This window comes from Aulostomus chinensis, chromosome 8, assembly GCF_037954235.1.
Source record: "Aulostomus chinensis isolate RoL2024-O1b breed Wild chromosome 8, RoL_Achi_v1.0, whole genome shotgun sequence".
In the NCBI taxonomy this organism is placed as follows: domain Eukaryota; kingdom Metazoa; phylum Chordata; class Actinopteri; order Syngnathiformes; family Aulostomidae; genus Aulostomus; species Aulostomus chinensis.
Genome location: NC_141327.1, coordinates 28215078 through 28229522, shown reverse-complemented (window position 1 = coordinate 28229522; position 14445 = coordinate 28215078). Strand labels below are relative to the sequence as shown.

Here is a 14445-nt window from a genome sequence, read left to right as displayed (position 1 = left end):
TTATACTCCAATGTTCAAATATTTTACTCTGCTCTCATTAACTGACGTGTAAACAAACCGAATTTAACTGTTGGCATAAAGCCAAAAATGCACCAAAGGAATTAATGTTGCTAACATGCTAAGGCTAGCAAATTAGCATTTATTGGGATTGTAAATTGTAAAGATACTTTAACATTTAAGCACAGCCATCAAGGAATTGGAAGCATCCATGCAATCGGGATTTTTAATGACTGATGAATTTGTCATTTATTTCCAGCTGTTGAGGCTTCTGTCCGCAGAGCAGGTGAACAGCGCCCCCCGCAGGTTCATGAACATCCACTCTGACCATAAACACAGGAAGCTCAGGCGTGTGGGAGGAGTTTGGTTTATTATTGTATTCAAAATAAATTAACGAAAATAACTATAAATTCAACAAAAGACCAAAAAAAAACAAAAAAAATCCAGATTAAAAACATTCTTTGCCAGCAGGGGGTGCAATCGCAGTGCTCACGTCAGTTCAGTTACAAATATATATCAAAAGGGGGTTTATCGGACATATTCATGACAACAAGAGCTGAGTGGCGTTCAGCTACAAAAAGTCTAGAAAAGTTCTATTTATATATGTATAGTTTCATCCACACGGACACACTGGTGATGGAGAATGGAATGAGGACGACGACCTCCGACCTTGCTGGACAGACGCCGTGTTTGGAATGAACCTTCAAAAATAAACTTGACTCCATCTTAACGTGTTCATGGGAGTGGAGATGGGACTTGTAGTGTTTTCTGGAGCTTGAAAAGCAGGTAGGAGGGACAGTGAGGCTCGAAACCCATAAACATTATCTACAGCGCGAAAGACGGTCCTTCGCTCCTGCCCAGACGCCCCGACTGCGCCACGCTCAGCGGAAACAGTTCAACATCTTGTAATCACTCATCTGCTTCTCCTCGAGGGGGTCGTGGCTGATGATTTGAAAAGCAGAGGCTGAGCTTTCTACAAGTCAAGATGGCGCCCACCTTTATCATCAATTACATTTCTAGTTTTACGTCATAGACGCCTACGTACACGTCAATGACCTACAGTATTTTAGAGGCTCCGAGTTGTGGTCATTCTGGTGACGATGAGTGGTTCCACCTCCACATGCACCTGCATTTGATTTTAGACTGATTGTTGGTAAATTTTTATTTTTTTTTAACTCGACAAAATTAGTTGTTGTTGTTGTTGTTGGGTAAAGGGGCGTGTCCTAAGAAGCCACTCCAACTTGTCCGGTTAACTTCCAGTTGGCGTCGTTGTCAGAGCCAAATAACCGCCAGTGATCAGCATCATGGCGGAGGTTAAAACGAACCGGCGTCTCCACACACGGATGTGAGCAGGTGCACACAAAAGGGGCGGAGTCTCCACAGAATGACCAATCAGGAAGCAGTTTATTAGACGCAAGAGGAGGATCCCTTATACCTCTAAAATATGATAAATATAAGTCGCCAGTCCACAGCTGCCACAGCAACCGTGGTGACCTCACTGACCTTCTAGTCCTGCTTCATCGGACCCGCCGCCCCCTACTGGAAGGATGGACCTTGAAGGGGGACCAGCTCCTCTCGTCCAGCTGATGCTAACACTTCCCTCAGCGTCTACCTGAATCATTACGCGCGCACATCTGGCGCCCTCTGCTGGTGCCACTGTACTGGAACATGAATGTAGTTAATTGCGTAACTGACTTGTTGGGACGCCGTTCCTGAATTTGCTCTACACACTGAAGAAGTGACTCCTGAAAATAAAACGACCATCAAATGCGACTGATTACTTTTTGTGCAACTATAATTACGATAAAAGAACTAAAATATGAGGAGTGTTTTTTGACATCTAAAATGAACATGATTTGGGTTTCAAAGATGAAGACAGAAAATTACCTTTAAGGGTAGTTTGATTTGCTCACCTTGCCAGGAGCAAGAGCGGCCATGTTCAGGTTCATGCTAGAGCGTTGCATTGTGGGAAAACCGGTTACAGCCTGGTGGGATTTTCTCAGTTTGCAGCTGGGATGTCTGCATCACGCATCCTCACACACCGCAACAGGGAGCGACAGCCGAGCCTGGTGAGGGTGGGACTATAGAGCAACAGAGCATGGACGCTTAATTTACACTGTAACCTACATGAAGCGTCCCTTAAAGGAACGCCGTGACGTTTGTCGGTCTGCTACCACTTTACTGTAGAAGTTCGTGAAGACTCAAGACAACCGTTCATGTTCTGGTTGGTCCTGAAAACTCAAGCGCATCCGAAGTTGGTGACCTCTGAACTCATTCAGGCGCCGCTGGTTTCACATTTACTGTCTGTTTCTTAAACTGCGGAGGTCGCCGTTGCGCAACCTCCACCGTGGCTGCGTTTCAACACAGCAGATCCCAAAACATTCTGGTGTTCCTTCAGGTTCAAAGCAACTCTGGTGCATCCGCTGACTGACTCCTGTTTCTAGATGGTGTAATTAAGCTAGGCTGAGCTAAGCTAGCCACATCAGGACTGACAAGACACCGAAATCTTTCTGATCACCGGCGGGAGGCAGTGAGACCGGGCCTCTACTGAAGGTCAGTCTGGCTGCCAGCCAGTGATTCAACTTTAACCTCTCGTTGTTCTTTCTGAATGAACCACAACCGTCCGCCATCATCCGAACGCACAGGGATGATCATTTTCATTTATTTTCCGAATTACTTTCGAGCTACTTCTTTTTAGGTGCGTTTATATTTATATTTACAAACTACTTCCTGTTCGCTGCGTCTGTACATTTGTCACTGAGCTACTTCCTGTCGGCGACTGTCTGGTCAGTCAAACAGGTCCTCTGTAGAAGAAGCAGAGCGCTTCAGGAATGTGGGAGAGAACCTCAGCGGGAGTATCGCGTCGTTCATCTCCTGATGGATTTGTTCACGTCATCACGGACGCCATTTCAATGGTTCAGACATCCGTGAGTCCTGATTCTTGGTCATTAAGAAGAACTGAAGTAAAAAAAAAAACCTTCCACTCACTGTGTTTCCTGCCCGTTGAGAGTAAAGCTGTAAACTTTGGTTGTGACTCGTTGTGCTGCCGCCGCCGCCGCCGCCGCCGCCGCACGGCGACTCAAACACACCTGACGAGGAGGAGGTGGAGGCGTGTGGAGGATCATGCGCTTCATTCATACATTCACATAAACGGGAATCGTCAATGTCATCCGACACTTAGTGGTAGAATAATGGTCCCAACCCCCAATAAATACCTTAATCCCGCCCACTGACAAAACAAAATACAGCACACTGCGTTGTCCTGGTTTACAGTCTCCTTGACGCTACCGCCAGCATGGCGCCCGACCTTCCTCTAGAAAACAAAAACTGCTTGTGTCATCTCAAGCCGCTGTTTCACAAGCGAGCAGAAAGTGAAGGCGTGAAGACAAACTTGATGAGGGACGACGGCCGCTAATTTTTCTTCTTGACATTGTTGTTGGAGGCAAGTTGAGGGCGCGGCAACGCCATGAGGCGTCCCAGCGGGATGCGACTCCGAGCCACCTCGAAGAGTTTGGACAAAACCTGCAGGATGGAGACAGACAGACAAACACTCCCGTCAGGTTCTCATTCTAATGTCGCAGGTGTGATGTCACGGCGATTCAAAGCCGTCTGTGCTCACCTTCCGTGGCGTCCTCTAGGAGCGTTGAGACAAAATAAAGAGGAAGTATTAGAGAAAGTGAAGCTGAAGAGAATGACGGGACAGAAGATGAGAAGACAGTGGGACTGACAGAAGAGGTCCACTCACCTGTTCCCAGAGGGTCTCGGCCACCTGGTCGATGATTCCCCCCAATTCACGGAACTCTCCAGAGTATTTGGCGTAAGCCCAAATGCAGAGTGCCATCAGAGCCACGCCCATCACCAAGTTACACAGAGCAGCCACAGAGTTGATTCCCACGAAGCCAGTAACCAACGACACCACGTACATGACGAACATGAGGGCGAACAACATGGCGGGTGTCCGTGCAGCGTAGAAGATGTTCTTGCCGTCGTTGTGCTTGCTGAAGTTGGCGTAGGCCTCATCAAGCTCCGCCTCCAGCTGCTCCTGGTAGCGGCGGCAGAACTCCTCGCCCCCCATCTTCTTTACGGAGCGGAAGTGTCGCACCGATACCTGTCGGAACTCTGCATGACGGCGCTCCAGCTCGGCCGGGGAAATGTAGGGTTTGTCTCCTCCGCAGATCTGAGAACAGGGCAGAGGGACGTGTTAGAGGGCAGCCATGTTGGTTTGACCAACTTTGACCTCTTGCTTTCATGTGACTGGACACAGGAGTTTGAGTCATTGTGTGTAATGGCGTCATGGTAACAGCGCCATGATGTCTTTTCAAATGAATTTGATCAACACTCAGCACCACGACGATGGTCAGGACGCGTGAAAACCAACGCGGCCAAGAGCGACGAGGTTACCTGCTCCATGCTTCGGTTGTACACGTCTTTGGCTCCAGCCACAGCGGCAAGGTTATTGGCTTCAGCGGTTGCCTAGGCAACAGAAGACAAAATCCATTGACCCAGTTACCCTACAGAACTATGTTCTCTCATCAAAGTCCAACAGGCCAGTGGAAACATCTGGTTCTCCAGCAGCCACCATCCGCCAGCTCCTTGCTGACCGTTCAGTTTCTCTGAACCAACTACATCACAACATTCAACACCAACAACCAGCAATCCAACGCTTCACCGACCTGCAGCATCGACTTGGGATGAGGAAGCTCCTCCCCCTGGTAGATCTTCATGTAGGACTGAAACACAACACACACCAATCAACATCCACCTGACCTCAACATGACACGCCTTCATCCAACACCACCAGTCCACCTGACCTTCATATTCAAAAGTTCTCACTGACGTGTTTGCAGGAGAACACAGTTACTCATGAACAGACACTGCTGGACGCCAGCGGTCTCGCTCTGTGCGGCCATGTTTAACGGGAGCGCAGGCGAGCTGACTGCAGGCGACCTCGGCTGTTGACATTTTAAGCTGGTTTGTTGACCTTCATGTTCCTGGCTACCAACCTGGGGGGAGGAGGCTTCTGAGACTCCTGACAAAACAAAACTACTGACCTTGAAGTAGTGCAGCAGCTCTCTGCAGGTGATCTTCACTCCTCCAATCTCCTTCTCCACCAGGTTCTCAGGTGAGAGCAGAATCGGAATGAGGTTCACCAGCTCCTTCTGAAACTCTTCATCGATATCTGAGGCACACCAGCAGCGGCGCTCGTGGTTAGCGTGCAACTGACACCAGGACGACCAATCAGCAACCGTGAGCTTCGCATCACATCAGGTTTGATTTCCTGAGCTGCAAATAACGACAGAACTGATCGAGCCGCTTCCTCCACGCTGCCCTGGCAGAGCCGCTGACACCTTCAATGACATCTCGTAAAACTGACCTGCGTTCACCAGTTCTCGGCTCGCTACTTTGTCATTTGGGATCTCTACACAGACGTCCCGGGCCGGGGATCACCAACAAAACCTTTTGATCATCAATTTCATGTCCACGGCGGTAGTTTGGAGCGACTGTTTTCAATCAGGGAAGCGTGGAGGTTAACAGGGACGAGGGTGAGACTTTTCCTGGGTGTATGTGGATGGGAAAGCCCCGGACCTGAAGGAACCCCTGGTGGCAGTGAGGGGTGAGGGGTGGGGTGGGGTGGGGGTGGGGGGGGGGTGGGGGTGGCAGCCGGCAGATATTTTCTGGTGTCACTCCATCTCTACAGGGTTCCCTGTATTTGCAAAGCCCTGAAAAATGTTCCTGTGCCAAAAAAACATAAAGCCCCAAAAATGCTAAAATGATTCCAGGCTAGTGGAGCTCACCCTAGTCGTCATGACAACATTCTTGTAGCCACTCCCATTTGCCTACAGGTCATGATTACGATACTATTAGCACTTTATCAAATATGACTTACACACACTCAGAGGGTGTGAAGCCGTTCGCCTGTACTTTTTAATTCACTTTTCGTCCGCTTTTTATCTTATCGGCGCTCACATTTTAGTACAAAGGTTAAAGAGCAACCGCCAACATCAAAGCTGCTGGCTGATGGGAGTTTTTTAACTCTTAGTTATCGACACCTGACGCTCAATACACTGGTGATGATGTCATTCAAGGCGCTGGTATGCTGTTATTACGTCTCACCATGTTCCTGACCACGTCTCAGTGACACTTTTACCAAGGACAAGCTGACCTTTGACCCCCCCAAGTCGACGCTGCGTATAGAAAACCACACTGGTGTCTTTTCCTGCGCTTTGAAGTTTTGACTTCATCTTGGGAATATTTTTATTCCTGTTTGATTGAACCGGTCCTCCTCATTCCCACTCGTCTGCAGGCTTTTTTCTCACGCGCGCAGCAAAGTCGCACCCGTCTCTGAGTGAGGGGTCTCACCTCTTAGCCGGCCGTCGAAGTGCGGATTGGTGGCAACCTTGAGGCCGGGGTGTGGCAGCAGGAAGCAGCTGATGTTGGAGAAGCACGAGTGGATGTGTTTCCTGACGTTCTGCAGTTCCTCATGTTGGTTCTGCTTCACCTGAAGGAACATATTTGGGGTTTTTGTTCTTTCATTTTAAATTAATTACAAAATCATGATGCTGCGATACGTTGAGCCTCCTCACCTGCAGCCGCTTCTCCAGGAAGCTCCGCCCTCCCTCCAGCCCGTACGGATGCTCGTAGGGATAACTCCAGTCTCTGATCAGGAACATCAGAGTCTGAACACACACACACACACACACACACACACACACACACACACACACACAAAATCATTGACCTTCTTTCAAACACCACATCTTCCTGGGAGCTCTGGGTGCCATTCTTCATCGTCAGGCGTGATGCTTCAGTTTTCTAACACGGTGGCATTATCAAGATGTGACCTGTCGTTATGACGACCGACAGACGGTTGATGACATCACTCATTTGTACATTATGTCTACAGCAGTATGTTAGATGTTTCATTCTACGACAGTAAAAATATCCAACTGACTACACGGATGTGATTTCACCATGAATGATCAACACAACAGCTTGACATCAACAATGTGTCAAACTAGATGGAACTATAACTGGTTGGCGATGATGCATTACCATGGCGACCCTGCGTGCAGGTCAACGACCTCTGGTAACTGTGAGGAATCACTGGTCATGAGATATGTGTACACGGGTCAAAGAAACGCCGGTGGCGAGCGGATACCTGAAAGGGTTTCTCGTAGACTTCCTCCATGGCCAGTCGTCCGTACTCGGTGAAGAGCTGCAGAGAAACCACGACTTCGGTCAGTCAGCCAGAGAGACATCGTGATTCCGATGGCTGTGACAGAGAGCTACAACACATCTCAATTTCCTGCCCTCAAAGGGGAAACTGACCACATAACAGGAGTGAAGCACTACATGTATTCATTCTGACAGAAGCTGCTGACTCAAAACCAAGTCGCCATTGTTCCTGTTGCTCCAGTAACGAGCCAGACACTTTGCCACCAGTGAAAACAGCCCCCTGAAATGGGAGCGGGGTTTTATGGGTGGGGATGTTGAGCTGCATCTCCACTCCTTCAATCACCTCCTGGATTTCTGACAAGCGGCGAGGAAGCTCCTCCTCTGACCACCAGGGCACCATCTGTCGCTCTCATCTACAGGCGCCTGATGTTTCCGAGCAGAGCTGCAGAACTTGACCCGTGAGAGTCAACGTCTCCCCGCTGAGACGTAGAGCCTCCTCTGACCTCTGATGAGCAGGCCGCTCCAAAGATGGAGAGGCCGAGTGCGCTTCCTCCTGCTGCCAGTTAATCCCACCATCATCGCACCACCTGATATGGTCTCTCCAGCGGCTCCGTCAACACATCGGCTCAAATGCCATTTCAGGCAAAACCTCTGGACTCCTGGTTCTCTCCCTCCAGTGAGCTGATGGTAGGGTGACCGGTTCACCACCTAAACGGAATGAAGGAGCGTGTGTGTACATGTAGCAGCTCCTGATGAGTCAGCTGCTGATGTCAGCTTAGCATGGGGGCAGTTCAAAGCTCATTTACGGTTCCTCCAATTCAGCCGCCATAGCATACAAGCTACGGAGGCATTGTGGTGGTGTAAATGCAGCGTGACACACTCTCGCCAGCCTCAATCCTAAATGCTCAATGAAGCGAGGCAGGACAGAGAACAGCCCGAGGCAAGAATGAGCTCAGACACCACTCGGTGCTCGCCCAAGTTAACTCAAACGATCAGGTGTTATGTCCAATCAAATCCCTCTCTTTCCCAACAGGGAGACTAAAAAAAAGACACCTTGCTGTCTTGTCTCTGAAACGCCGTCTTGTATGGCGACATCATCAGTTCTGTCAGGACGATGCTGCAACCACAACATCGTGATTGCAATTTGAAAGAACAAATTCATGATTTGTCAGGTCTGTTGCCGAGAGAACGAGTTAACAACTTCAAAAAAAAATGCTAGTTTTCGGAATGAAATTCTGATCAGACAGGAAGTTGAACACGACAGCATGGGAATTACACGCCAGCGTGAATAACCACAACAAACGCTGTTAGACTGGTTCAGAACTGACGACGGGAGTCCAAACTGAACCCGCCCAGCTGGCCGACACTGACCTGCAGGTGTTGGAGGTCGTCTTCCTGGACATTCTGGGACAAGTTGTACACCTGGAACGCAGAAACCAACTGAACCTGTTCGTCATCACATACAATAAATCATCCCGACCGCAACAGGTTCCATCACGAGCAGCGATGGCGCCCTGTACAGATGAAAGCTGACCTGGACTGAGCTGGTCATGGTGCTCAGGGCGAACAGCGTGGCGCAGTCTTTGATGGTTGACTGGCTGTCAAACGCCCCCTGTGTGTCGATGAGTAGAACTGCAACCTGCAGAAACGGAAGAACCAGGTCGCACGTGCTCAACACACCAGCGAACGTTCTGATTTCCCATGAGCACCCCCACTCTGTCTGTCAATCAAAGGTCACCTGAGAGAAGAGTCACTGGCGCTGGCGAATGAGTACTTTTATTTAAGTGCTCGAGAAAACTGCGATAACAAAAACATCGACAGAAGAAACCTGTGGTTGAAATATAAAATCTGGATCAACTAAAGTTCCATTTTTACAAGATTTGGCTGCCAGTTCCTGAGCTCTTCCCTCGTTCTTGTTGCAGCTGAATCGTCATGAGGCTGTCACATCGGTGACTCGTTTCGTTGAATCGTATGAAGGTAACTTTTAATCCTCAGCTTATTCGTGAGACGGTCATGTGACACACAGATCTTCAAGGGTGAGATGACTGATGTTTATCAGCTGACGCCCCTTGACATTGGATCACATTGGTGGTTGCGTTTTCTCAGTCGCAGGTGAAATTATTCTGATTTTAGATGTTTTCTCTGGGGGGGTTTTTGGGTCATTTTTTTATTTCGACAGACTCAACATGCTGATCATGTGACCTGATGCGGTCAACAGCTTAACCGTTGTTGTCTCAGGCCGCCGCCGCAGTGCAGCCTCACCTCCGACTAGTGGACTGACCTTGCAGCCGTCTGGTTTCTCCACCACGAACACCTCGCTCCAGGCCAGGATGCCCGTGGTCTCCCTCTCACAGCCACCCCGCCACGTGAAGCCAGTCAGAGGCTCTTCCTCACCGCCGATCCACAGATCGCTCGACTGAACAAACACAGAGGAGGAAGTTTGTGCAGGAGAAACTTGGTATTCACGGGGGTTAGCACACCACCACTCAGGATTAGCAGTTAATCTGCTAAAACATGAAAACCATCAAAATGACCTTTGAACACTGAACACAGTCGCAGTCGTTCTTCCAGGGCGGTGAGGGAGGCGTCACCTGATGGCCTCAGGAGGCCCGGCCACTGAGCCACCATTGTGACAGAGGAAAATCCCCTTACAGTGAAACTAAACCTTCAGAAGTGTTCCTTGGTGGGGTCAAAGGTCACAGAACGTTTGGAGCTAAAAGAAGCTTCAGGCGTTACCCTGATGTTGCTGTTTCAACACCATGTTCCTTCAAACCAGGCTGGTGACCTCAGCACTTCTGTGCAGAGCGGCGTCTCATCCGCGCCTTTCTGGGGAGCCGGGGAATCGAACCAGTGACTCATGAGATGATCTCATGAGCTGAAAACCTCAAATCAATTCGATTCCAGATTTTCATACCATGAGAGCAGTTCTTTCTGATGTCAAAGACGCCAAATGTAACGGAGGCACAGAACAGTAGCAGCAGCATCTCCAAAAGTGCTGCGATGGATGAAGTAAAACTACTGGATCAGAGCGACACCGCGGCTGCAGCGCGGCAAGCTCACGCCATTTGTCAAACGCCAAATAAGAGCTGAGCACCTGTGAGCGTGTGTGAAGGTCATTAGGGACTGGAATACACGTGGCAGAGTGTTAGCATAGCGAGCTCCATCAGAGAAGCTCTGAGGCCCAAAGTACCATTTGGGGGGGGGGGGGGGGGGGGGGGTTCAACATCAACTGGAGAAGTCTTACAAAACTGTACCATCTTGGAATTCCTAAAATATAATTACTAATAAAGTGCTGACACGGTGTCTTTTGTATTTGATGTTGTTGTCGTTCCTATTTTGTCTGTCGCTTTGTTACGTGCTTCCCGACCTGCTGGGGACTCCAGGTTCAGCTCGCTTACGTGGATGCAAAGCTGAACTTTCCATTAACGCGCACTGTCCCTTTAAGTAACGAGTTAATAGTGAGCATAAAATAACTCAAAAATCAACAAGAAATACAAACCGATCACATGAAGCCTGTATGAATAAATGAGAGCCAGCCGGCTGGGTTTAGTTGAGCCGTGGCTCAGCTGGATGTCGCTGGTCCAGACGTACGCCTCCCCCCCCCCGCCTCTGACCATCCCGCTGTGACTGCAGCCTAGAAACCTCTTAAAAAATTAAAAATTAACAATGCTTGGCGTGGAGGGGGGGGGGGGGGCAAGCCAGACCTGGCCAGTAATACACCCGGGGTGAAACCAAGTCTTTCTGTCGCAGAGCATTAGCATACCTGGCTGTACATGTAACGTAGCATGAAGTCCAGCAGGAAGGACTTGCCCTTGCGGAAAGCTCCAGCGACGGACACCACCACCACGTGGAGGTCCTGCACATCGTCCTGCAACAGCAGCCGCTCCAGCGCCTCCTCCTGCAGCGAGAACGAGTGCTCCTCCTCATCCGCCACCACGATTTGCACCGGCCTGGCCACACCCAGACCCTTCACCTCCTCCTCCAGCAGGTCTTCCTGGTCCTCCAGAGTCATCCGGGATGAGTGACAACCTGACGTGAGACGGAAGGAACCATTAATCACCTGCGTGCTCATTTGGTTTTCTTGAGGAAAACGGCGCCAACATGCTTTGTCACCGCCCCCGACAGAGCCGTGCTCGAAAGGACCAGTGGGAAACGTGTGTGCCTTCACGTTCGACGTTCCCAACAGCGACCGAGCATTTAAGGAGTCAAACCTGTGACTTTGAGCCTAAGAGAGGGTTCATTCAGATGCTGTCATGTGCTTCATCAGCTCGAGGCGTCGTCAGGGCACACGCACAGCGTCTTCATTCAAGATCAGGTCATGTGACTCATGGGAGGAGGACGTGTGGTCTCAGGCTCAGTGACCCGTTCATCCGTGACGGTGGCGGTCAGCCAGCTGAGCTGCTGGCTTCACGGCACTTAACGTCTTCATCATCTGGGGAGCAACTCGCTCAACAGAAACTTTAAAACGTACAGACGCCTGGGAACAAGCACGCCAACAGGAAGTACAAATATCCCACTGACGCCATCAGCGTGGTCAGGTGGCTTTTCCTCATACTGACAACACAGGTGGTGGAGAGTCGGACAGCTGTCGCCTATTCAACGCCAACTTTATCTTGGAGAAATTTACCCCTCCCAAAAAAGCGAACATGTTGCTATGGCAACACTAAACCGAGATTACAGTGACCTGGCCTTTCAACATATCCCTCTGGTACATCTGGAACCCCGCCTCTCCAAGCAGAAGGCCACACCCCTACTTGAGCGTAATGACCACCTGAGCGATGGCCGCAGCCCCGCCTCTCTGACTGGAACGTCACACCTGTGTGTGGTGACCACCTGACCACCTACTGGCTGACATGTTGTTGCAATCGTAGTTTTTCCAACAGTCTGACACGCTGTCCAGGTAAAACTACCACAACCTTGTTGCTGATATTGTGGACCTCAGAATCGGCGGCCAACAACGTCCTGGCTTCAGTCACAGGTCCGTGCGTCTCCTCTGACGCGCCTGGCTCAGGCGTAACACATTTTGATGTCTTTAACGGCTGAGGACGCCTTCTACTCTACGTGCAGGAGTAGGTTCCTCTACGTGCCGGCAGGGGGCGCCGCACACCTGAGCTCCACCGCTATTGAACCTGATTGAGATTATTCTGACTGACAGCGTGATGGTGGGATTATTCACCATAGAAGAGGGAATGTTCATGTTTACATCATGACTTCCGTCTTCGTCCTGCAGCACACGAAGACGTTTCCTCCTGTCTGTGGGAGACGTCATGTAACCCGGGGCACATTCGGATTTAATCCTGAATGACATTCTGGCACATTTAGCTCGTAACAACCTTTCTAATGACAATCAGCAGCAGGCCATGTAGCAAGTCCGCTCATTTCTGACTCGGCAGCTCCAACCAGAAATGGCAACATTCGGCCGGACGGTTTCATTCAGAAACTGAGGCGTGAATTTGCGCGTCCCGTTTTTATTCCTACATTCGCTTCGTCACTTCGCTTCACGTGGATCCGCTCGGCCAAATCTTGGGATGTTTATCGCTCATAGTCGTTCAGCGGCTAGGCGGGCTAACGTTAGCCTGCTTAGCTTTGAACCCCAAGTTAACGCGAGTCACTTGCGAGGACCCTCACGAACCTGGAACGCTCAGCAGAACCGGAACCATCAACGCGCATCAGGACGTAGCGACCCGGCGTCGGTTACGCACCAGCCCGGGTCTCTGAGTTTACAACCCGATGTGGGTACTGCACCAGCCCCGGACTTCATACCGGTCCAGAGGGTTCGAGGTGGGACATAGCGGGTCGCGCGGATTCGCAGCGGGATGCGAGGCGACAGAAGATGCGACTCCGGGACGCGGCGTCATTTCAGACGAAAATCCGCGACAAAACGTCCCGAAACACCCGGCAGAATCAGAAAAACGCCGCTGCCGCCTGACGTCATTCAAATCTTAACAAACGTTCCCTTACCGTCCCTGAAGATGTTTTTATGACTCCGCTGCTTCAACCTGCTCTCCTCCGCCGCCATCTTTCCTGACCTGCTAACACAGCGGACTGCTGTGACGTCACAGAGCCCCCAGCCGTGAGGTGTCCGCAGGGTCCTAAAAATACTAATCCCCGATACGTCATGACAGAGCAGCGTGCGCAGCAAGCCAGCTGAGGGGACGGGTATTGTTTTTGTTTAACCGCTACCTCTAAATGTCGTCTGTGTAAAATGTGGTCACTCGCCTGCTGTGACGTCTTCTCTATGACGTCGACATGCCTGAGAGTTCCCGGATGTGGCTGATTGCAGCACAGTTACAGTGAATAAGGAAGAAGGCGAAATGAAATTGTGGATTAATGTAATCATTCTGATCATCATGAAACTTCAAGGGTGGAGGCGCATCCAATGTCACAGCCAGGACCGTTAGACAAGCCGACGGAGGGTGGTTCAGTCCCCGCTGGTGGGGCGCTCCAGCCCCCCCGCCGGTGGGGAGCTGTTACTGCAAGGCAGCAAAGATGGTTAAGAATGTTCAAAATCCTATGAGTATGACAAAGTTGAACAATGATCTAGTTATTTTATGTAACGGTGATATTTACACCAACAGCGACGCTGTTGTGGGTCGCTGTGTTTTTATTTATTTTTTGCTAGCGTTGTTGTTTTCGCACGCTAGAGTCGGTCAGGGATTAGCGACATGAGCTTGATTGATTTTCAGACTCAGTACTGATGAACAACGACAACAAAAAATTCACCCCCTGTCAATTGATGTTGATGTTAACATGTGCAGTTCTTCTGATCTCCACCAGAGGGCGCAGCTGCTGTATGATGGAGCCCAGCAAGTGTGTGTGTGCGTGTGTGCGTGTGTGTGTGTGTGTGTTCTGACCTATTGGAACAGAATTTCTGAGTTACTGGTAAGTGTTCGGTTAGTGTTGGGTTTCGGTAAAGATTGAAACCTCTTTGGGCTTTGGGGCTGTTGAGTATCTGACCCGGGTCAGAGTTCTCTATTCAGCAGGTTCTGCTCTGAACCTCCAGACTTAACATCGTTGTTTGAGAACTCACACTTTTTACTTTTGCTACCTGAAGTGTCTTGACGGCGTCATACGGTGTCACGGGAGACCCTGTAAACTACTCCGCCCTCCGGGGTGAGGGACCTCCTCTTTTTGAACGCTGTTTACACGAAGCAGCAGAACAGAGCTGTAACAACAGATAACGCTGATAAACCTGACCCTCTCTGGCCCCTGACATGTGACCCGTCTGTCCAGCAGTCAGCTGATTTTTATATCCGTTGATGTTCGGGGATT

At 50.1% G+C, this 14445-nt stretch overlaps 1 protein-coding gene across 3 annotated transcripts; it reads right to left on the bottom strand.

Moving 5' to 3' along the window:
• Window positions 1-329: 329 nt before the first annotated feature.
• LOC147257954 (atlastin-2-like) lies at window positions 330-13383 on the bottom strand. Of its 3 annotated transcripts, none has more exons than XM_086212223.1 (14): window positions 13135-13380; window positions 10937-11202; window positions 9455-9589; window positions 8708-8812; window positions 8545-8595; window positions 7157-7213; window positions 6582-6674; window positions 6358-6496; window positions 5049-5176; window positions 4671-4727; window positions 4399-4470; window positions 3743-4174; window positions 3617-3631; window positions 330-3519 (listed from the first exon to the last, which is right to left on the bottom strand). In XM_086212223.1, exons 1-14 carry the CDS (start codon window positions 13190-13192, stop codon window positions 3409-3411), a joined length of 1719 nt encoding a protein of 572 aa, XP_086068349.1. In that variant the 5' UTR covers window positions 13193-13380; the 3' UTR covers window positions 330-3408. The 3 variants fall into 3 exon arrangements, with proteins under 3 accessions (XP_086068349.1, XP_086068351.1, XP_086068350.1); XM_086212225.1 differs by lacking the exon at window positions 13135-13380 and adding an exon at window positions 11385-11467; XM_086212224.1 differs by lacking the exon at window positions 3617-3631 and having other exon boundaries at window positions 13135-13383.
• Between the last annotated feature and the right edge of the window lie 1062 nt (window positions 13384-14445).